The sequence below is a fragment of the Mytilus californianus genome, unplaced genomic scaffold (genome assembly GCF_021869535.1).
Source record: "Mytilus californianus isolate M0D057914Y unplaced genomic scaffold, xbMytCali1.0.p SCAF_3, whole genome shotgun sequence".
Classification (NCBI taxonomy): Eukaryota; Metazoa; Mollusca; class Bivalvia; order Mytilida; family Mytilidae; genus Mytilus; species Mytilus californianus.
In genome coordinates, this window is record NW_026262679.1 from 33,756,395 (window position 1) to 33,780,950 (window position 24,556).

The window sequence follows — 24,556 nt, forward strand, 5'->3', positions numbered from 1 at the left end:
TAAACATGTCGCACCGTAACTTGAGAATGACTTATCCAAATTTCATGAAACTTAACATAGTTGTTTCTTATGATGGTCAAACGATCTGTATACTTTTTGGTGAAAATAAGATTAAAACTTTTTGAGTTACAGGACTTAGTTACTAAAACAGGTGTGTGTTTTTTTATACGCCCGTTTACGGGACGTATTATGGTATACCGTTGTCCGTCTGTCCGTCCGTCCGTCCGTCCGTCTGTCCGTCCGTCTGTCCGTCGTCAACATGTCGGACATTAACTCAAAAATGCTTTAACCAATTTGCATAAAACTTTGGTGAATTGTTTATATCTATTGACGTGAGCTCCCTTTCGTTTTTTATAAAATTTAGATTTTACGTTTCCGAGTTATGGGGTTTTATTCATTAAAAAAAGGGGGATTTTCCAGTTTTCAGACAATAAGTCAAGAATGCTTTCACCAACTTGCAAGAAATTGTGATGAATTGTTTATATCTATTGACATGAGCTCCCTTTCCATTTTTATAAATTTTAAATTTTACGTTTCTGAGTTACAGGGTTTATTCATAAAAAAAGGGGGGATTTTCCAGTTTTTGGACAAAAACTCCAAAATTCTTTCAGCAATTCGTATGAAACTTTGGTGAATTGTTTGTATGTATTGATGTAAGCTCCCTTTAGAATTTTGTAAATTTTACATTTTACATTTCTGAGTTATGGGGTTTTATTCATTAAAAAAAGGGGTGATTTTCCAGTTTTCGGACAATAACTCAAAAATGCTGTCACCAATTCTCATGAAGCTTTGGTGAATTGTTTATATCTATTGATGTAAGCTCCCTTTTTATTTCCATAAATATGACATTGAGAATTAATTGAACTTTATTTGTTTATAGTCTGACAACAGATTTACTAAGTATTGGGGACTATTGCACAACAGCAAGAAATCTTTAATTGAATATAAATTCAATTCATATAACCAATTTTAAGTTCTTTGACTACATTTATTCAGAAACCTATAATATGTCAAATATTTAATTACAATCCAAATTCAGACCTGAATCAAGCTTGAATATTGTGTCCATTTTTGCCCCAACTGTTCAGGGTTGGACCTCTGCGGGCGTATCTAGCTGCGCTCAGCGAAGCAGTTTATTTCACATGTCACGCCGTATCTCAAAAACAATTTAGGATTATTGCTTAAAACTTTACACACTTCTTAGTTATATTAATATTAAGATCTGTATACTTTTTGGTGATGATTCAAAATTTTATTTTAGAGATATTGAGTATTTTGTTAAAAAAGGGGGAGGGGTTTTTCACATGTCGCGCCGTATCTCAAAAACGATATATGATTATTGCTTAAAATTTTACACACTTCTTATTTATATTAATCTTAAAATCTGTATACTTTTTGGTTTTGATTCAAAATTTTATTTTTGAGAGGTTGATTTTTTTTTTTTTTAAAGGGGGGTTTTCGCATGTCGCGCCGTATCTCAAAAAAGATTTATGATTATTGCTTAAAATTTTACACACTTCTTAGTTTTATTAATCTAAAGATCTGTATACTTTTTGGTTTTGATTCAAAATTTTATTTTAGAGATATTGAGTTTTTTGTAAAAAAAAAAAGGGGGTTTTCGCATGTCACGCCGTATGTCAGAAACTATTTATGCTTATTGCATAAAAATTCACACACAAGACGACGGGCGTATCATGCGCTCATGGCGCAGCTGTTTATTGTTATGTGGAACCCATCCTTTTGCAATTTTCTCAAAAATATTTTTTTTAATTTACAGTAGTAATTATTGAACATTTTGCATGCTTTTAAACGATTAAATAATACCCACATTTGTTTTACAGACACGGAGATAGTGACAGAATTTATGGTGAAAAAGGACCAAACTTATGGGTCTGCATACAGGGTTTTGGGACTACAAGGTTTTGGCAAGGGCATCCAATCAGATTACAAAGCCAAAGGTAAAACTTTGTACTGTAGTAATTATACCCCACGCAATGAGTTGCGGAGGGTATAATGTTTTTGACCCGTCCGTCTGTCCGTCAGTCCGTCTGTCCGTCCGTCCGTCCGTCAGTCCGTCAGTCCTGTTTCTTGTCATCGCAACTCCTCTCAAACCACACAACAGAATTTCACGAAACCTTTTTAGATAATAAGGACATACTATGTAGTTGTGCATATCGACAGGAAATTACGATTCTATTTTTCTTCTAGGAGTTACGCCCCTTTGAACTTATTTACTTTAATGTACTACTGCAACAGTTTGTCATCGCAACTCCTCTCAAACCACACAACAGAATTTCATGAAACCTTTTCAGATAATAAGGACATACAACGTAGATGTGCATATCGACAGGAAATAACGATTCAGTTTTTTTTCCAGGAGTTACACCCTTTGAACTTATTTGCCAAATATACTACTGCAACCTTTTGTCATCGCAACTCCTCTCAAACCACACAACAGAATTTCATGAAACCTTTTCAGATGATAAGGACATACTACGTAGATGTGCATATCGACAAAAAATTACGATTCAATTTTTTTTCCAGGAGTTATGCCCCTTTGAACTTATTTGCCAAATATACTACTGCAACCTTTTGTCATCGCAACTCCTCTCAAACCACACAACAGAATTTCATGAAACCTTTTTAGATAATAAGGACATACTATGTAGTTGTGTATATCGACAGGAAATTACGATTCATTTTTTTTTCTTAGTGTTATGCCCCTTTGAACTTATTTGCTTCAATGTACTTTTGCAACAGTTTGTCATCACAACTCCTCTGAAACCACACAACAGAATTTCATGAAACTTTGTAGATAATAAGGACATACTATGTAGATTTGCATATTGACAGGAAATTATGATTCAATTTTTAGCTCACCTGGCCCGAAGGGCCAAGTGAGCTTTTCTCATCACTTGGCGTCCGTCGTCCATCGTCATCTGGCGGCGTCGTCCGTCGTCGTCGGCGTAAACTTTTTACATTTTGAACTTCTTCTAGAGAACCACTAAATGGAATGAAACCAAACATGGCATGAATGTTTCTTATGAGGTGCTGACCAAGTGTTATTACTTTGTAGCCGATCTATCATCCAAGATGGCCGCCAGCGGGGCACTTAGTTTAACATAGGACCCTATGGGAAATGCATACAAATGACTTCTTTTAGAGAACAACTGAATGGAATGAAACCAAACATGGCATGAATGTTCCTTATGAGGTGCTGACCAAGTGTTGTTACTTTGTAGCCGATCCATCATCCAAGATGGCCGCCAGCGGGGAACTTATTTTAACATAGGACCCTATGGGAAATACATACAAATGTCTTCTTTTAGAGAACCACTGAATGGAATGAAACCAAACATGGCATGAATGTTCCTTATGAGGTGCTGACCAAGTGTTGTTACTTTGTAGCCTATCCATCATCCAAGATGGCCGCTAGCGGGGGACTTAGTTTAACATAGGACCCTATGGGAAATACATAAAAATGTCTTCTTTTAGAGAACCAATAAATGGAATGGAACCAAACATGGCATGAATGTTCCTTATGAGATGCTGACCAAGTGTTGTTACTTTGCAGTCGGTCCATCATCCAAGATGGCCCCCAGCGGGGGACTTAGTTTAACATAGGACCCTATGGGAAATACATACAAATGTCTTCTTTTAGATAACCACAGAATGGAATGAAACCAAACATGGCATGAATGTTCCTTATGAGGTGCTGACCAAGTGTTGTTACTATTAAGCGGATCCATAATCCAAGATGGCCGCCAGCGGGGAACTTAGTTTAACATAGGACCCTATGGGAAATACATACAAATGTCTTCTTTTAGAGAACCACTGAATGGAATGAAACCAAACATGGCATGAATGTTCCTTATGAGGTGCTGACCAAATGTTTTTACTTTGCAGTCGGTCCATCATCCAAGATGGCCGACAGCAGGGGACTTAGTTTAACATAGGACCCTATGGGAAATACATACAAATGTCTTCTTTTAGAGAACCACTGAATGGAATGAAACAAAACATGGCATGAATGTTCCTTATAAGGTGCTGACCAAGTGTTGTAACTTTGCAGTCAGTCCATCATCCAAGATGGCTGCCAGCGGGGGACTTAGTTTAACATAGGACCCTACGGGAAATACATACAAATGTCTTCTCTTAGAGAACCAGTGAATGGAATGAAACCAAACATGGCATGAATGTTCCTTATAAGGTGCTGACCAAGTGTTGTTACTTTGCAGCCGATCCATCATCCAAGATGGCCGCCAGCGGGGGACTTAGTTTAACATAGGACCCTATGGGAAATACATACAAATGTCTTCTTTTAGAGAACCACTGAATGGAATGAAACCAAACATGGCATGAATGTTCCTTATGAGGTGCTGACCATGTGTTGCTACTTTGTTACTGATTTACTGTTCAAGATGGCCACCAGGATATTTCATTAAATAACGGGACCAATATTAATCCAAATTTGGCCTCAATCATTATTATTTGGGTATCTGTTATGATTTTTATCTATCTTTACATGATTTCTAAAACCAAAGTAGAGTCAGGTGAGCGACACAGGCTCTTGAGAGCCTCTAGTTTTTTCTTATACAATTTTTTTTTCTTACAGTTATTTTATTTCTCCAATGACAATGTGGGGACGTGGGGTATGTGAGCGCGCTCACTAAGATTCTTTATTAGTTCTTTTAACATAGACGTTAATGAATATAATATAGTTTAAGATAGGATTAACCACATTTTGCCTCCTGAGACTAAGTCGTTGACGCAAGACTATAGCATGCCGTTTCCAGTGTTTGCAATTTCAGTTATTGTTTAATTGGTGATTAGGTTAGTTTAAGGGAAGTAATTGTAAGTCCATGATATTTGGTATACAGTATAATTACAAATTACATTTCCTTGGAGATAAATTTGCGATGGTTGATTGACTTTTTATATGACCGCAAAAAAATTTTGCGGTTGTATATTGGTATGACTTTGGAGTCGTCATCGTCGTCCGAAGACACATTGGTTTTCGCACTCTAACTTTAGTTTAAGTGAATGGATCTCTATGAAATTTTACCATAAGGTTCAATACCACAAAAGGAAGTTGGGATTGATTTTGGGGGTTATGGTACCAACAGTTAAGGAATAAGGGGCCAAAAATAAGCATTTTTGTAACTTCCAAACATAACTTGTGTGTTAGTGTATGGATCTCTCTGACATTGTACCACAAGGTTCCATATCACAAAGGGAAGGCTGGGATTGATTTTGGGGGTAATTGCCTCAACATATTAGGAATTAGGGGCCAAAAAAGGGGCAAAAAACAAGCATTTTTCTAGTTTCATGACAATAACTTAAGTGTAAGTGTATGGATCTTTCTGAAATTGTACTACAAGGTTCCATATCACAAAGGGAAAGCTGGAATTGAGTTTGGGGGTAATTGCCCAAAACATTTAGGAATAAGGGGCCAAAAGTAAGCATTTTTCTAGTTTCCAGACAATAACTTGTGTTCAAGTGTATGGATCTCTCTGAAATAGTACTGCAAGGTACCATACCACAAAGGGAAGGCTGGGATTGATTTTTGGGGTAATCGCCTAAAAATTTTAGGAATTGGGGCCAAAAAGGGGCAAAAAACAAGCATTTTTCTAGTTTCAGGACAATAACTTGTGTGTAAGTGTATGGATTTTATGAAATTGTACTACAAGGTTCCATATCACAAAGGGAAAGCTGGGTTTGAGTTTGGGGGTAATTGCCCTAAACGTTTAGGAATTTGGGGCCAAAAAGGGGCCTAAAAACAAGCATTTTTCTAGTTTCCAGACAATAACTTGTGTTCAAGTGTATGGATCTCTCTGAAATTGTACTGCAAGGTACCATACCACAAAGGGAAGGCTGGGATTGAGTTTGGGGGTGATGAATCATAAGGGGGTTCAAAAATGTGGGGGAGGGATTTTTTTTTCCTTTTTTTTTCTTTAAAATTTTCCATTTTAAATTGGTTATTTCTGATTTATATATAAAAGCAAATAATAATGATATGGTTTGAATAGGTAAATTAAAAAATTTTAAGTTCTTAGACCTCATTCATTCTGTGTATGAAACCTATGCTGTGTCAAATATTTAATCACAATCCAAATTCAGTGCTGTATCAAGCTTGAATGTTGTGTCCATACTTGCCCCAACTGTTCAGGGTTCGACCTCTGCGGTCGTATCAAGCTGCGCCCAGTGGAGCATTTTATTTGTATTGAATACGACCTCATCTAAAAGACTTTGACATTTTTGCATTCAATTTGTTTACCATGACATGTCATTGATGACTTTCAAAGGTCAAATGAGACTCCTTTTCCTCAATGGCCTCATAGATAAGTGGTATCTCTTTAAAACATTTATAACTCTTAACTTTTTTCACCAAAAATATTGTCCTATTAAATTTCCTTAAGAAGCATACAATAAACAACTGATGACTGAAGCAGAACTATAACTTCAAACTGTGTGTTGATTTAAAAGTTTCACTAAACAAATGAAATTGTGACCGTTAGATAAAATGTACGTTTACCACAAGGTGATATTGATTCAAGTTTTTACATGCACTTCAACTGCATTTGTAATCACCTGCATGTATTTCAACAAAAAATTATACATACCAGGAAATTCTTAATAAGCACACAGGGAAAAAACTATATAAACAGTATTTTGTCTATATTGAAAATTTTAGTCTTTCTTTTTTTAAATGACAAAATTTTTATCTGGTCTAATGATATATTTTTATATATTAATATTTTCAGAGACTAGTAAAAGTCAGTCACCATGTAGGGCTGGTGGGAGGAATAAAAAGTTAAAGGTAGACAATGCTACTGGTTGGAAAGATGAAGTAACTTTTGGTTTTAGGAATCACTTTATTGGTAAAATGTAAGTTTGTTGCAACTAAACCCATGCAAATGTAAACCAGGTTTACTGTAAACCCATGCAAATGTAAACGAGGTTTACTGTAAACCCATGCAAATGTAAACCAAGGGTCCGGAAACGGTCATATATGCCAGTCATGTCCCAAGATGAAATTATTTGTCCTAAATGAGTAATTGGGATTTAGGATAAATTTAATTTTTTTAAAGAAGTAATTTCGGTCATTTCATTGACTCAATATTTGAAATCGGATTTCTTAGTCGCCATTTTGCACTGTCTTGTGTAAGTTGTGATCACTTGTTTTTGTTTATAATCCCTTTCCTGTAATAAAACTGCCACTCCAGTAGTTTGATAATCCTGAGGGCCCTCCTAATATCTATATCAATGCCTCCGGGAAACATTGGCTAATGATCGCTAATCACTTTTTACCTGTGGTTTTAATTCACACCTGAAGTGATCACAAGCCCAGTATAATATCTTAACAAAAATTGAAATTCCCTGACAAGTGTACTCATTATTTAATTACTTTTCAGCAAAGACAATCATCAAATCTGATTTAAAAATTAAACCTAAATTTACGGAGAAAAAAGTATTTTTTTCATGTGCTTTATTTACTTATAATACGCATGCGTGAAATTGTCTTCAGTAAATTTATATTTAATCGTAAAATCAAATGCAATTTGATTTCATGCTGAATTATACGAGTGCAACTATTGTCTGTTACATTCAAACACTTTTAAAGGTAATAAAATAAAAAAGCCATAAAGAGTCGTGGATTTCCTGTCAATTTGATAAACAAAACAAATCCCGGAAATGAATCCGGAATTATTCGTACTTTAACTTTACCGCAAACTTCCGGTTTTAACTTTTGTCAAATCAAAAGAAACGTAAGCAATGTCCGAGAGATTTACCATTTTGAGTCATTAAAATCATTTCAATTTTAAACTATTGCCTTCCCTAAACTGTTCTTCATGGTAATGGTAAGACATTTCCTTAGTAAATGCGAAGAAACAACAATACAAGTTCGTTGATGCTATGAATTTAGTCAAGTTGACATCGACAATTTGGAAAGGGGCATCAACTTTTCAATCATCTCAAAATGACCGAAATTGTGTGGAAAAATTTCTGAATCCTTGCTCTAAACCCATGCAAATGTAAACCATGTTTACTTGCAAGAAGTCAGTTCTATTCTTAATTCTATCAAGAGCTGTTCCTAAAGACATAAGGTGTTGAAACCAAACTTTCTGAGGAGGAACAATGGTAATATAAGGTATGGTCAATAAAAAAAGTTGTTCTACCTGAGTAATATTGATTTGAGTACCTTAAGATTGTTTTATTTATTCATTAATTTTTAAAATGAAGTAACACGTTGTAAGAAAATTGTTTTTCACATGAAAGAATTCGGTTATAGATTTATGTAAGAATCAAATTTATGTCCATCCTCAAATCTGTGTCTTTAATCAAATCTATGTTGTAGCTTGTATTGGGTCATAGATGTCTCAAATCCATGCCCTTTCACCAAGTACGTTTGAAATACATGTGAATGCAACTTTTTGTTTCATATGTATGTTCAGCTCAAAATGTTTTACTTATCATTTTAAGCTCACCTGGCCTGAAAGGCCAAGTGAGCTTTTCTCATCACTTGGCGTCCGTCGTCATTGTCGTCTGTTAACTTTTACAAAAATCTTCTGCTCTGAAACTACTGAACTAAATTTAACCAAACTTGGCCACAGTCATTATTGGGGTATCTAGTTAAAAAAGTGTGACTGACGACCCCACCTGCCAAACAACATGGCGGCCATAGCTAAAAATAGAACATAGGGGTAAAATGCAATTTTTGGCTTATATCTCTGAAACTAAAGCATTTAGAGTAAATCTGACATGGGGTAAAAATGTTCAACAGGTTTAGATCTATCTGCCCTGAAATTTTCAGACGAATCAGACAACCTGTTGTCGGGTTGCTGCCCCTGAATTAGTAATTTTAAGGAAATTTTGCAGTTTTTGGTTATTATCTTGAATATTATTATAGATAGAGAAAAACTGTTAGCAGCAATAATGTTTAGCAAAGTAAGATCTACAAATAAGTCAACATGACCAAAATTGTCAATTGACCCCTTAAGGAGTTATTGCCCTTTATAGTCAATTTTTAACAATTTTTCGTAAATTTTTGTAATCTTTTACAAAAATCTTCTCTGAAACTACATAGCCAAATTCAACCAAACTTGGCCACAATCATCATTAGGGAATCTAGTTTAAAAAGTGTGTCTGATGACCCCACCTCCCAACCAACATGGCCGCCATGACTAAAAATAGAACATCAGGGGTAAAAATGTTCAACAGGTTTAGATCTATCTGCCCTGAAATTTTCAGACGAATCAGACAATTTGTTGTTGGGTTGCTGTCCCTGAATTGGTAATTTTAACTAAATTTTGCAGTTTTTGATTATTATCTTGAATATGATAATAGATAGAGAAAAACTGTATATAGCAATAATGTTCAGCAAAGTAAGATCTACAAATAAGTCAACATGACCAAAATTGTCAATTGACCCCTTAAGGAGTTATTGTCCTTTAAAGTCAATTTTTCACAATTTTTCTTTAATTTTTTGTAATCTTGGTTGGGTTAGCTGAGGTCAGGGGAACGAACCCCTGCCAAAATTTTTTGTTGAGGCCTTTAATAAATAAAATTTCATTTGTTTGGTATTGCCGCCCGACCCACTGAAAAAATTTTATGTGCGCTTCAGAAATTTATATTTTTTTTATTTAAAAAAAAATCGAAATTGTGCTGGAATTTGATCGTATCGGCCGAGTTTGTTCCTGGCTTTACTTATTTCAAATCACGATCTTAAAAGCACTTGCCTTACACTGTATTGGGAGCAAACATTTAAATGACATGGAATAGAAAAAGTCTGCCAAAAGTAATGTCAAATACGCCGGCAGGGGGAATCATCTCCCTATGCTACAATGCATTGGTCAAGGGAGATGGATTTTATCAAAAAATCAAATTTTCAGCTATTCTTTGAAAGAAACATTCTGAGAGACCTTGTAGAGGACTCAAATTTTATCTTTTGTAAAGCAGAAACAGTTGATGTCTGCTTGACTTTGTCGCTTCATGAGATAAAGCTTTTCACCGGGACATCACAGAACAAATATGCGTGGCTCTTACATTTGTTGAATTTATTAAATATTTGAAATTTATCATTGACAAATTTTCCCTTGAACCAGAGAACAAAGTATCTACTATAGTCAGAACCACAATGATGCATTCAAGATAATTATGGCTGAAAGCACCAAAGCTAAAAGACCAAAATGCTCCCAGATTTACAGGTTTATAGTAGTTTTGTACCAGTAGATGCTAGCCTGGTACAAAACATACATATTTTAAAGACTAGCATCTTGTGTCAATTGAAGTTCTTCCCCCTTTTCTTGCCTTTCTTCTTAACATGAATAAGATAATTCTTAAAACATAAAAGATACTGACAGAAACATATTTATAAATATATCTAGTGTACTAGTGATGAATAAAATCCCCTCCTTTTCCACAATTCTAAGGGCTCATTAATTTATCTGTATTCATGTAATGCATGTCCAGATTTCTGTTAATCAAACAAGCATAATTTATTTATCTGCAAAAATTGTCTATCCTGCTGCATATTTCTATTTTGAATTTATCATACGTTTTAAACCTAGACCTGAAAAACCTTACAATTGGATAATATTAGTATAAACACCATGTCTATTTGTGCCAACCTTCCAAATTTTTAATATTTTGCTATCCTAATTTGGTACAGATCCTTTTAAATATCCTCAAAACTTATCAGGGGCAGTAGGCGTGTTTGTATGGTAGTTTGTCACACCTGACATGTATGATTACTAGCCTCTAGGTGTTGGTTTGAGCCCTAGTTGGGCAGTTGCAAAATTAAGGTTTGATTTTCATGTCATATGTGATAAGGTTAGTCGGTTTCCTCTGGCAGGTTGGCACTTTCCTTCAAGTACTACAGTTTAGTACGCCAACACATAGGCGGATCCAGGGGGGGCCCGAGCCCCCCCCTTTTTCGTGGGAAAAATTGGGTTGATTATATAGGGAATCGCTGAAGCGTGACTGGAGCCCCCCCCCCCCTTAGGTCAGTCAGCGGGCCCCCTTTCAAAAAGTTCTGGATCCGCCACTGCACTAACAAAACTGACTGCCATGAAATTACCCATATGGTGTAGAAAGTGATGTTTATAAAACCAAAGCAAACAATCAAAGTTTTAAATCATTGTCTATTTGAACAAGGAGCTGTAGTGGTTGAGCCATTTAAAATATGGTAATTTTACCAAACTGTGACCACAACTTCAAGATGTGACATCTGCAGGTCTCTGTTCAATGGGCAGTCCCACAATTAAAGTTCAATTTTCACGTCATACATTTTATATGGTTAATTTGTCGGTTTACTGCCTCAGTCTGTTTTTTTTCTGGGTACTTTGGTTAACTCTGCCAATAAAACTGACTGTCTTACATGAAATTATCCATATGATGTAGAATGTGACATTGACGGTTGACCCCTTTCAAAGAAACCATCAGCATGTACACACAACAATGCTGCAATGCTTTAGACATCATTGATCTAGAGACTTCATGATTTACATGTATAAAGCTTTTAAATATAAAAAAAAATAATTTCCCTACCTTCCTACCCACCTGCTGATAGTGTGGGTCGGCAATGCCAAACAATCAATTTTTTAAGGGTGGCCTGAAGGGTGTTCCAAAAAAACATTTTAAGGCATTTTCAGCATTATACAGGCCTTGGTGGATTCAATTAAGCTTCATTTTTAAACTTTAAACACTTTGAAAACCATAATTGTTAGGAATATAGCATTAGAAATATTATTGTTGCATTGTATAATATATCAATTTTATTTAAAAAGATAACAGGTGAGTGACACAGGCTCCTCGGAGCCTCTAGTTTTTACTGAATTTGTTGGACTTAATATTGTTTGCTTAACCAGTAATGGTTAAAGGTTTGCTTACTTATGAAAATAAGTTCATAACTTGTAAAAGATTTGAGTTTGTGCAAAAGTTTTAAAATAAAAAATTTGTTAACTCGAAAAATAATGTCTGATAGACCTTTAAAAATAAATATTTATACTTCAAGGATTTAAGAATAAAATTATCTCTCATTTAGAACAGCAATTGTAACTAACACATGGTGACCAATTTGTATATTGTCTCGCCTTGACGGAGTCAAAAAGCGAGACATAGATATGCTGTCGGCTGCGACGGCGGTGTCAACAATGTATTAGTTTGTGATTAGGTCTAGTTCATGGTGAACCACTAGTGGTAGGTCAGTGATATTTGGTCTGGAGTTGTATTAGCATTGGCACATCTCATTACCATGGAGATTGTTTGGCCCCGCCCCCTCAGTCAAGTTCTACTGACTTTGAAACTTTGCTTAGTTTACTAACCCGAATAATTCATTCTTTATATTCCACTGCTCTACGATGGCTACATTAACGCCTGAAGGCCTTGTCAATAAAAAATCATCAAATAATCATTCGGAATTAGCTCGGGATTTACCCATCTCGATAACATTGAGCTATTAGCTGATTGGCTCTCTCTCACAGAGAGCACCAATCAAAATCCTGGATTCGTGACGTGTTTTTATTGTATAAAGAATTCAGGCCCTCGCGAGTGGGAGAGTCGATCACGGGGAGGGACTGAATTATTCGGGTTACTTAGTTTACATGTATTAGGTCAGTTTATGGGGAACCACTAGTGGTAGGTCAATGATATTTGGTATGCAGTTGTATTAGCATTGGCTTATCTCATTACCATGGAGATTATTTGGCCCCGCCCCCTCAGTCAAGGTCTATTGACTTTGAAACTTTGCTTAGATTTCATGTATTAGTTTGTGATTGGGTCAGTTTATGGGGAACCACTAGTGGTAGGTCAATGATATTTGGTATGCAGTTGTATAGGCATTGGCATATCTCATTTCCATGGAGATTATTTGGCCCCGCCCCCTCATTCATGGTCTATTGACTTTGAAACTTTTGCTTAGTTTTCATGTAGTAAGTTTGTGATTAGGTCAGTTTAAGGGGAACTGTTAGTGGTAGGTCAATGATAATTGGTATGCAGTTGTATAAGCATTAGCACATCTTATTTCCATGGGGAATATTTGGTCCTTACCCCTCAGTCATGGTCTATTGACTTTGAAACTTTTACTTAGTTTACATGTATTAGTTTGTGATTAGGTCAGTTTAAGATGAACCACTAATGTTAAGTCAATGATATTGGAAGTTTCATTTCCATGGAGATTATATAACCCCCACCCCCTAATTATGGTTCATTGACTTTGAAACTTTTACATAGTTTACAAGTTAATGTTTGTGTTTAGGTTTGTTTAAAGGGAACAACTTATGAAAAGTCAATGGTATTTGGTTTGCAGTTGTATTAGCATTGGCACATCTCATTTCCATGGAGATTGTTTAGCCCTGTACCTTCAGTCATGGTTCATTGACTTTGAATATTTGCATAACTTACATGTTAAAGTATTGCTATTTTAATTTCAACATTTGCATTATCAAAATAACAAATAGGCGAGACATATCTCTGTGTTAACAGTTTATGAAATGAAAGTTTTGAACAGCATTTTTTCCCAAATGTTCAAACCAATTATACAGCTCAGGTTTTATACTATGAATAAATACTTTGTTTTTAATCATTACCATTAAGTATGGGTAACTTTTCCCCTATTTTCAGTGTACAGACATTATTACCAGTATTGTCACAGACAGGTATGATAGTGATTAATGTACCTTTTCCCCTATTTTCAGTGTACAGGCATTGTTACCAGTATGGTCACAGACAGGTATGATAGTGTTTAATGTACCTTTTCTCCTATTTTCAGTGTGCAGGCATTATTACCAGTCTCGTCACAGACACGTATGATAGTGATGAATGTTACAGCGTACTGTACAAGAATAGAACATGAAATATTCCAGCAATCTAGTAGTCAGGTAAGATAATATGGAAGGAGAAATTTATTAATGGGGAATTAGCTACGAATTAGACTACAAATTGAAATATGATTTTGTTTCAAACATTCATAAAAGCAGAATATAGAAATAATATTTAGCTATTGGCAGTAAGGTTGGTTCTACTTCTTTAAGATAAGCTAAAAACTTTGAAGCTGAAGGACGCCTCCAGGTGCGGGAATTTCTCGCTGCATTGAAGACCCATTGGTGGCCTTCGGCTGTTGTCTGATCTATGGTCGGGTTGTTGTCTCTTTGACACATTCCCCATTTCCATTCTCAATTTTATTATGACTTATTGGCTTGCAAGTCAAATAATTCAACTCCATTAAAAAGAAAAGAATGTCAACATTGAAAAGTGAAACAAGGGAGATATCAGATAAACCATTTTGTTGAATGATCCCGCCCACAAAAAAATCATTATACAGATAAAACGATGATATACCGTAGATACTCGCCTAATAGTCGATCCTACTATAAGTCGGGGTCCCTTTTCAGCTCCAAATTCTAAGGATTTAGTCTTGACCCTCGTATAAGTCGGACAAAATTTGGGCATTTTTTTTTTCAGCTGACAGTAACTGAACGCCGGTAAAACCAATGCAAATCCAGGAATAATATTCATTTCTGCATTAATGTTTGTTTGGTTTGAATTTAGTTGATGCTCATCATGATAATTTATATTGCTGTTAATAATAAAGATGTATTCATTTCTCTTGTTTTGTTCACTGTTCAAATGTCAGATTAGCCATGTGTTGTTTACGTAATGCATCAATGATTTTGTAGGGTATGACTAACAACCTATTGTTTGAGAAAAGCGAATATAAACCAATATGAACCTGAAAAATTTAAAGTCAATCAACACTTGATGAAAATATTTTTCACAGCATACATAACTCGGTGTTAAATGAGCATGAACACTTCATAATTCTTATTATATTGTGATGATTAAAGGATTAAAAAAATTAAGTGAAGCTAATCAATATATTAAAATAACTAACTCCAACTCATTAGTGTCATCTGTTTACCTATCACTGATAGTTTTCACACCTTTAGTGAATACAACTCTTTGTCTCTTAATTGGGGTTATCAATGGATTATATTGGCTTGTCAATCAATTTTGTAATTTTTGTTTACCTGAGACACTATAATGAATAATATTTTGATTTTGGGAATGAATCTTAAAATTATTTTTTGATTATTATATGATTTATAAGCATTGAATTGATATCATGATATCACAATAATGACACAATAACTCCGCTGAAAACATCCTTTCGTCTATTAGTTGGCCCCCCTCTCTGGATTATGAATTTTACTCCCAATTTTCCGACTAATAAGCGAGTAGGAACGGTACATATAAATTCGATCTATAACATAAAACCAAACTGACTTCGAAAATTTGTCATTTTATTATAGCACATGCTTGTTTGTTTATTTATATTTATACTTATGTTTATATCAAATTATATGACTGTCAGCAGTCTTCAGGGGTAATCTTGATGGATAATTATAGTGTATTTGTTCTAGAATATGCAAGAAATGCTAATACATTATAACGAGTCCATGTTCATTTGCAATTTGAATATACTTTTTAGTATGTTGTAAATCAAATATGAGAATTTGGATCAAAGCGGTGAATATGAATTTGACAGCTAATGCCCCTTTAATGCAAAAATGAACACAGTGCTGAATTTGATAATTAATCATTCCTTAATTAAGGTTAAGTTTTATTTTTAGGAAAATGAATGATTAAAAGACATTTTTTACTTTTTAGCTCACCTGACCCAAATGGTCAAATAAGCTGTTCTCATCACCTGGCATCTTTCTTCTGTCATTGTCCTCACCTTTATTGGGGGTAATCTTTTACAAACCTTTTATCATTTAATTCTACTGGGCCAATTAGAAACAAAGTTGACCACAATTAGCATTGGTTATCTAGTTTAAAAATATGTTCGTTGATCAAACTTCCCAACCAACATGGCAGTCATGGCTAAAAATAGAACATAGGTGTAAAATGCAAGTTTTGTCTATAATTTTGTAAACTGCTGTTTCACAAGAGAAAATCAGACAGGGGGAGAAATGTTCAGATGAGTATAATGATTCCACAGGATGACAAGATAGGGTTCTGACCTAGATTGAAGGGTTCACTAAATAGGAAAATGTGATAATGGTAGCAGGACATGGTGACCTATAGACAGACATTCTTATTTCACATGTACAGTAACTTGTAATGTCTTTTTTACCAAATAATATATTAATCATAACATTGAAGACATTTAGCACACTTTTTATCAATCCTTTCCATAACCATTTAGAATATTTTCAAGAATATATTGACAATTGAACAGTGAAGAATCAGGTGGCAAGATTTGCTGAAATATAAGCTCTATTTAAATTTGGTTGTGTCTGACTTAAACAGTTATGGAACTTTGTTCATTAAAAAATGGGATTAAAACTCATCACTGCTTTAGAAAGGATTATGAGATATTTTTACACAATATCATCATGATGTTGGTTGATCCAAATTTTGTGATTTTTACAGGAAGAATACCTTCATTTACTCTTAGATAGATTGTATAAAATCAAAGCAGACATAGAACAACCACTCTTAGATGCAGTGTGTAAGACAGACAGTGAAGGAAATTCTAAAGAATCATTGCAACAAACAGGTATTTAATTTTAACTTTTGAGTCATTATTAAGGCCAGGATTTTTTAATTGGTTGTTTTATGGAACTTTATTGTGAGAAGTTTGGGTCAGTCAGTTAGTTTGTCAATATTTAAACCAGAAATGTACAATTGTTATCATGCATGCCTGCAATAGAAATAAATTCTGAGAGTAACGAAAAGAGATGATGCCATAGATCATGTGATAGGCTTTTGCTTATGGGATAAAACCCAAAGAAAGTGAGATTTGTTTATCCTCAAACACATCATTACCAGCAATAAAGTTGTCAAAGCTAGATGCAAAATAATTATCAACTAATTGCAAACCAATGTATTTAAATTGATATTCAAATATGAAGTGTGATAAAATTTTCGATATATATGCATTTAGCGCAGATCCACAGATGTACATATTTATAGCTGTTACAGTTTACCCCCATGTAAATCCACATGTTTCATAACCTATATAAACACTATATTACTAGGCCCTTTAGGCCAACATTGTTGAATTTTCTGTTTTACAAACCCACTGACTGTATTTTTAGCTCACCTGGCCCAAAGGGCCAAGTGAGCTTTTCTCATCACTTGGCGTCTGTCATCGTCGTCCGTCGTCGTTAACTTTTACAAAAATCTTCTCCTCTGAAACTACTTGGCCAAATTAAACCAAAGTTGGCCACAATCATCATTGGGGTATCTAAGATGGCCGCCATGGCTAAAAATAGAACATAGGGGTAAAATGTAGATTTTGGCTTATATCTCTGAAACCAAAGCATTTAGAGCAAATCTGACATGGGGTAAAATTGTTTATCAGGTCAAGATCTATCTGCCCTGAAATTTTCAGATGAATCGGACAACCCGTTGTTGGGTTGCTGCCCCTGAATTGGTAATTTTAAGGAAATTTTGCCATTTTTGGTTATTATCTTGAATATTATTATAGATAGAGATAAACTGTAAACAGCAATAATGTTCAGCAAAGAAAGATCTACTATTAAGTCAACTTGACCAAAATGGTCAGTTGACCCCTTAAGGAGTTATTGCCCTTTATAGTCAATTTTTAACCATTTTTCGTAAATATTTGTAATCTTTTCCAAAAATCTTCTCCTCTGAAACTACTAAGACAAATTTAACCAAACTTGTCCACAATCATCATTAGGGTATTTAGTGTCCGTTGACCCCGCCCGCGAACCAAGATGGCCGACATGGCTAAAAAATAGTACATAGGGTAAAATGCAGTTTTTGGCTCATATCTCTGAAACCAAAGCATTTAGAGCAAATCTGACAGGATAAAATTGTTCATTACGTCCAGATCTATCTGCCCTGAAATTTTCAGACCAATCGGGCAACACGTTGTTGGGTTGCTGCCCCTGAATTGGTAATTTAAGAAAATTTTGCAGCTTTTGATTATAATCTTGGAATATTATTATAGATAGAGATAAACTGTAAACAGCAATAATGTACAGCAAAGTAAGATCTACAAATAAGTCAACATGACCAAAATTGTCAATTGACCCCTTAAGGAGTTATTGCCCTTTATAGTCAATTTTTTACAATTTTCATAAATTTTGTAAATTTTTGTAAATTTTTACAAAATATTTTCCACTGTAACTACTGGGCCAAGTTTATTATAGATAGAGATAATTGTAAGCAGCAAGAATGTTCAGTAAAGTAAGATCTACAAACACATCACCATCACCAAAACACAATTTTGTCATGAATCCATCTGTGTCCTTTGTTTAATATGCACATATACCAAGGTGAGCGACACAGGCTCTTTAGAGCCTCTAGTTCTTGATAATTGAAATAAAAATAAAAGAGGTTGCTGTTATATTTTTAGCTCACCTGGCCCGAAGGGCGTCAGTCGTCCGTGGTCGTTAACTTTTTACATTTTGAACTACTTCTAGAGAACCACTGAATGGAATGAAACCAAACATGGCATGAATATTCCTTATGAGGTGCTGACCAAGTGTTGTTACTTTGAAGCCGATCCATCATCCAAGATGGCCGCCAGAGAGGGGGACTTAGTTTAACATAGGACCCTATGGGAAATACATACAAATGTCTTCTTTTAGAGAACCACTGAATGGAATGAAACCAAACATGGCATGAATGTTCCTTATGAGGTGCTGACCGAGTGTTGTTACTATGAAGCCGAACCATAATCCAAGATGGCCGCCAGCAGGGGACTTAGTTTAACATAGGACCCTATGGGAAATACATACAAATGTCTTCTTTTGGCCCGAGAACACAGTTATTTCGTAGTGCATTTCTTTTAGAGAATAAATTCAAATTAAAAAAATCGCACCTGCTCTATCTCAAAAAGATTTTTACAGTGTAGTGTACTACTATTGATACAAATAATATCAAAATTATAGAAACTTCTACCAGCTCTAACTCAAAATATTGACAATTCTGTGTTAAGGGGGGCTACAATTCAGTTTGACAGCTTCAGACATTCTAATTTTTGACCTTTTTTAACTGGACCAAATCACTACTTAACATAAAGATTCAGCACCCAATTTTTTTTAACATGTAATTTCATCCCCTTACTTAATATTTCATGCATAAAATATCAAGAAATAAATTGGGAAAGTGTATCAAAAAAAAATGCAAGTTATACACTGTTCACACTAGGGACTATATTTGTAGACAACGAAAACCAAAGGACGATAACTGTGTCCTTGGACCTAATAGGATAGAAAGACTTGACCAATTTCAATAAAACTTTGCATGACCTAAGCTTAGGAAATTATAAGATAGTTGGCCAAGTTTCATGGCCATAGGATATATATTATAGAAACTAGGGCCATTTTAGTATTGAAATTTGGATGTTTATTTTTGACGTTTAAATCAAATATTTTCAACTGTCAAGATTTTGGCCTAAAAAATTTAAATATTGCAAAAATTTGCTTTTTAAATACTCTTGAATATAGTATAATAAGTATTTAAAGCAACGGAACACTCATTTGATTTATCAGATTTATTACAGTTATTCAAAAGTCAAATTTATATGAGCCTGTGCCTGAAAATAGAGATTTTCGAATTAAGGGAAGCCTTACATAAACATGCATTTTTTTCAACCAATTTGAAGTTTTTGAAGTTTTTTAACCATACATTATTCTTCCATATATATTAAATGTACTTTAAATGTAAAGAAAAGTTACAAAAAGCATACCACATGAGTATAAAATGGTCTTAGGCCATGTAAGACTGAGAATTATATAGAGTCGATTTAGGCCGTAGCCCATATTTACATATAAAAATGCACACAGAGGCTATAAGAAATGGAAATTTGTTACTTTTTGCTCATTTCTATGCTAAGATGTCATGATACAAGAAGTCTAATTGCAAAAGGACTCTTGAATTCAACTTTTTTTTGCAGACAGTATGGTCTGATGACCAGTTTTTCACTTTTCAATGGAAAACTTGCATGTAGTTTTAGTCTCAATTGGCATATATTTGAACCACTTACTATCCTAAAGAAGAAAAATATGGTAGCATATGAAATGAATAGGGTGTACTGATCATTGTAAAGTGTTTTTTTAACAGATTTAGTGAAATATTTGTGATGGACTACAGATTTTATGTACAAAGCTCTTCACATTTCACATACATCAAACAGGCCGTTTAACCAGGGACATAAATACAAATATTCTGCACATTTTTTCTGTGATAATCTACTTTTCTCTAGATTCAGAGTTCACAAATGGTTAATTAAATTTCATTTAAGAATAGAAACACAAATATCAGAAACATAAAAAGCTGTCAGATAGAAAGTCAGCATGGCTCTTAGGCATAAAATGGAAACTGCTTTAAAATGCTTATTTTAGCCGTATAATGCCAAAATGGGACATTTTAACAGAATTTCTGTCAAACAAAGATGTAAATCCTTTACTTTTATTGAGTTTGACAAATTGAAACCAGCAAACCATTCAGGAAAGTTGCCAAAGTACAGAATCTACATTTACGGAATTCATCTCTTAGGCCCGAGAACACAGTTATTTCGTAGTGCATTTCTTTTAGAGAATAAATTCAAATTAAAAAAATCGCACCTGCTCTATCTCAAAAAGATTTTTACAGTGTAGTGTACTACTATTGATACAAATAATATCAAAATTATAGAAACTTCTACCAGCTCTAACTCAAAATATTGACAATTCTGTGTTAAGGGGGGCTACAATTCAGTTTGACAGCTTCAGACATTCTAATTTTTGACCTTTTTTAACTGGACCAAATCACTACTTAACATAAAGATTCAGCACCCAATTTTTTTTAACATGTAATTTCACCCCTTACTTAATATTTCATGCATAAAATATCAAGAAATAAATTGGGAAAGTGTATCAAAAAAAAATGCAAGTTATACACTGTTCACACTAGGGACTATATTTGTAGACAACGAAAACCAAAGGACGATAACTGTGTCCTTGGACCTTTTAGAGAACCACTGAATGGAATGAAACCAAACATGACATGAATGTTCCTTATGAGGTGCTGACCAAGTGTTGGTACTATGAAGCGGATCCATAATCCAAGATGGCCGCCAGCGGGGGACTTAGTTTAATATAGGACCCTATGGGAAATACATACAAATGTCTTCTTTTAGAGAACCACTGAATGGAATGAAACCAAACATGGCATGAATGTTCCTTATGAGGTGCTGACCAAGTGTTGTTACTATGAAGCGGATCCATAATCCAAGATGGCCGCCAGCGAGGACTAAGTTTAACATAGGACCCTATGGGAAATACATACAAATGTCTTCTTTTAGAGAACCACTGAATGGAATGAAACCAAACATGACATGAATGTTCCTTATGAGGTGCTGACCAAGTGTTGTTACTTTGAAGCTGATCCATCATCCAAGATGGCCACCAGCGGGGGGACTTAGTTTAATAAAGGACCCTATGGGAAATACATACAAATGTCTTCTTTTAGAGAACCACTGAATATAATGAAACCAAACATGACATGAATGTTCCTTATGAGGTGCTGACCAAGTGTTGTTACTTTGAAGCTGATCCATCATCCAAGATGGCCGCCAGCGGGGGACTTAGTTTAACATAGGACCCTATGGGAAATACATACAAATGTCTTCTTTTAGAGAACCACATACTGAATGGATTGAAACCAAACATGGCATGAATGTTCCTTATGAGGTGCTGACCAAGTTTTGTTACTTTGAAGCTGATCCTTCATCCATGATGGCCGCCAATGGGGGGACTTCTTTTAACATAAGACCCTATGGGAAATACATACAAATGCTTCTTCTACATGTTCTAGAGGTGCACTGAATGGAATGAAACCAAACATGGCATAAATGTTTCTTATGAGGTGCTGATGAAGTGTTGCTACTTTGTTGCCGATTTACTGGTCAAGATGGCCACCAGGATTTTTTATTAAATTACAGGACCAATATTAAACCAAATTTGGTCTCACTCATTATTAGGGTATCTGTTATGATTTTAATCTATTTTTACATGATTTCCAAAACCAAAGTAGAATCAGGTGAGCAACACAGGCTCTTGAGAGCCTCTAGTTATTTTTGTTTTTGTAGATCACTGAAATTTTGCTGTTGTGAAAATAAAACATCAACACTTGACCACGTTCTCCTTGTAGGAAACCAAATCTAGTTTCTAATTTTTTCTCAGTGGTATGTTTGCTTTTGAGAAATGTGCCATGTACCAATCAAAAAGATGTAAGCATGGCTACTCACAGGGTCTCGTTTAGTGGATCAGATGAGGTTTTACTTTCAAACGGCAGTCGCTATACTATTTAAAATACCAACTAATGAGCCACTTTTGGCTTTTTAAATAAAATAGCAACTGCCATTGACAGTCAAACCTCGTCTGACCCACTAAACAAGCAGTATTGATGCATTGAGTTTTGATATTACGATTATTTTCTACAATCCATAATAAAGTTAAATAAAAAGATTGACTAAATGTGTTTACACTATTTGTTCTTTAAGATGTTGATGGACCAAAGGCAAAGAAAAGAAGGACATTACCAGATACCAGTGATGAAGAAATAGAAGAAGTTAACTATGAAGGACTTACTGAGGTACTAAGAAGAAAGCATTGATTACAAAAATAGTCTCCTCTTTTCAAAAATATCTAAGTTTAGTTGATAAATAACATTAGTCAAATAACTTATTGCTAACAATCCTGTTTTGTTTGTTGTTTGTTACCTTCTTCAAAAAATCTTATCTGAATCCACTTGACTTATTTAAACTAAAAATTAGTTCCAGGTTTTGTCCGATGATCCAACTTGAAATTTGTCAAAATAGAAAAATTGTGAAAAGGACAATAATAGGTTTCACAATAACAGGGAAATACATGTATGATTCCCAATTGTGTTGGATAATCCCTCATACTATATCAACATGAGTTCAATTCGTAACAAGATTGTAGGAGTAAAATCTTTAACATAACCTTGAGAAAAACAGGTAATTAATGCAAAGCTGTAAAGGTAATGATGCATTTATAATTCCTTCAAACAATTATGATATTTCCCAATCACCACCAAATATTTTTGCCACGGTTATGAAAAATTTCACCTAAAAAACAACAACAAAATTAAAAAAAAAAATCCTTTTAAGGTCCAAATACTACCAAATATTTGGAATATAGCCCAAGTTTGACCAAGCATCAGGTACATAAAACCAATGACCATAAAATTACTGTATATGTTCTAAGCTGTAGACAGCTTGCTTGCTTGCTTAATCCTGTTGCCCCTTGGTGGAGCATAGACCACTTACGATATTCCTCCACCTTGTTCTGTTTCTTGCTAGCCTCTCCAGAATGTGCCACTTGTACCCTTCTTTCTCCATCTCGGCTGCAATGTTTCTTCTCCAGGTGTATCTTGGTCTGCCCCTGCCAGGCTTTCCTTGTGGGTTCCACTGTACGGCTTGCCTTGCCTTTAGATACCAGGTAATATTAATCTTAAAAATCAGTGGAAGTTTAAGTAACAATTAGTTATGCCCTTTGTACTTCCTTTTCAATCTTGGTGTACTCTGGATTCATTTTCGTGGATTGATGAAAAATTGTATTTTCATAGATTTTTTGTCAGTCTGCATACATGCATGCTATATGTACATAAATTAGGCCATTTGTTTTCTCGTTTGAATTGTTTTACATTTGTCATTTCGGGGCCTTTTATAGCTGACTATGTGGTATGGGCTTTGCTCATTGTTGAAGGCCATACCGCGACCTATAGTTGTTAATTTCTGTGTCATTTGGTCTCTTGTGGAGAGTTGTCTCATTACCACATCTTCTTTTTTATATCTATAGAACATTTGTTATTCAACGAAGATTGACATTCACGGTTCACCTATACCCACAAGTAATAAGGAATCCAGAGTATTGGTCTTATCTTTGAATCATAGCTATCTCCTTTATTTTTTATTAACCATGAATACAGGTAATAGAAAATTATGAATTAATAAAAAAAAATGTCTATTTGAATGTCATTTGTTATTCAGAATCAGCTGAAGTACTGTCAACTCTATGTATCAACAAGAGTGCTGCAGACAGAATATATTCTCAATATGAACATCATGATTCAGGTGATTGTCTTCAGTGGTGCTTTCCAAGCATTTGAACTATCCAACATGTTTGACTCAAGGACCATCGGAGAAAGCAGTGACAATTTAAAGAAAGAACTTGCATCAAAGTTTTTACCGAAATACCAAAACCAAACCATATTCCAAGCATTATCCTGCTTATACAGCTATGGTCTACAGCTATGTTATGGCATACCCTTAACCTTTACCACATTCCTGGTAACTTATGGTGGACTCTCAAAAGAAGATAAAGCATTGCTAGCCATTCAGGCTTTGACAGAATGTGACCGCCCTTTAACAGATACTGAGACTGAAGAATTCAGTGGTAGGTTAATAGGAAAACATTCATATGCCTATCAACTTACTTGGTCTTGTCCTTTCTTTTAGCTCACCATTCCAAAGGAACTCGGAGCTTTTGCCATCACTTGGCTTCCG

The 24,556-nt window shown here is 34.8% G+C and overlaps 1 protein-coding gene and 1 long non-coding RNA gene across 4 annotated transcripts in view; both read left to right on the top strand.

Annotated features, from left to right (window-relative positions):
- The window catches only part of LOC127734425 (uncharacterized), a 74,066-nt gene that overhangs the window by 37,875 nt on the left and 11,635 nt on the right, over positions 1-24,556 (top strand). For both annotated transcript variants that reach the window (XM_052244271.1, XM_052244270.1), the window contains 6 exons: positions 1,842-1,958; positions 6,765-6,888; positions 13,772-13,880; positions 16,438-16,564; positions 22,529-22,620; positions 24,041-24,446. In XM_052244271.1, the coding sequence (XP_052100231.1) occupies positions 1,842-1,958; positions 6,765-6,888; positions 13,772-13,880; positions 16,438-16,564; positions 22,529-22,620; positions 24,041-24,446 (975 nt within the window). The remainder of the gene's footprint in view (positions 1-1,841; positions 1,959-6,764; positions 6,889-13,771; positions 13,881-16,437; positions 16,565-22,528; positions 22,621-24,040; positions 24,447-24,556) is intronic.
- On the top strand, positions 12,614-13,429 carry LOC127734426 (uncharacterized). 2 transcript variants are annotated; one of them, XR_007997596.1, is made up of 2 exons: positions 12,614-12,643; positions 12,978-13,429. It is a non-coding gene; the product is annotated as an uncharacterized LOC127734426 (long non-coding RNA). The 2 variants fall into 2 exon arrangements; XR_007997595.1 differs by lacking the exon at positions 12,614-12,643 and adding an exon at positions 12,716-12,809.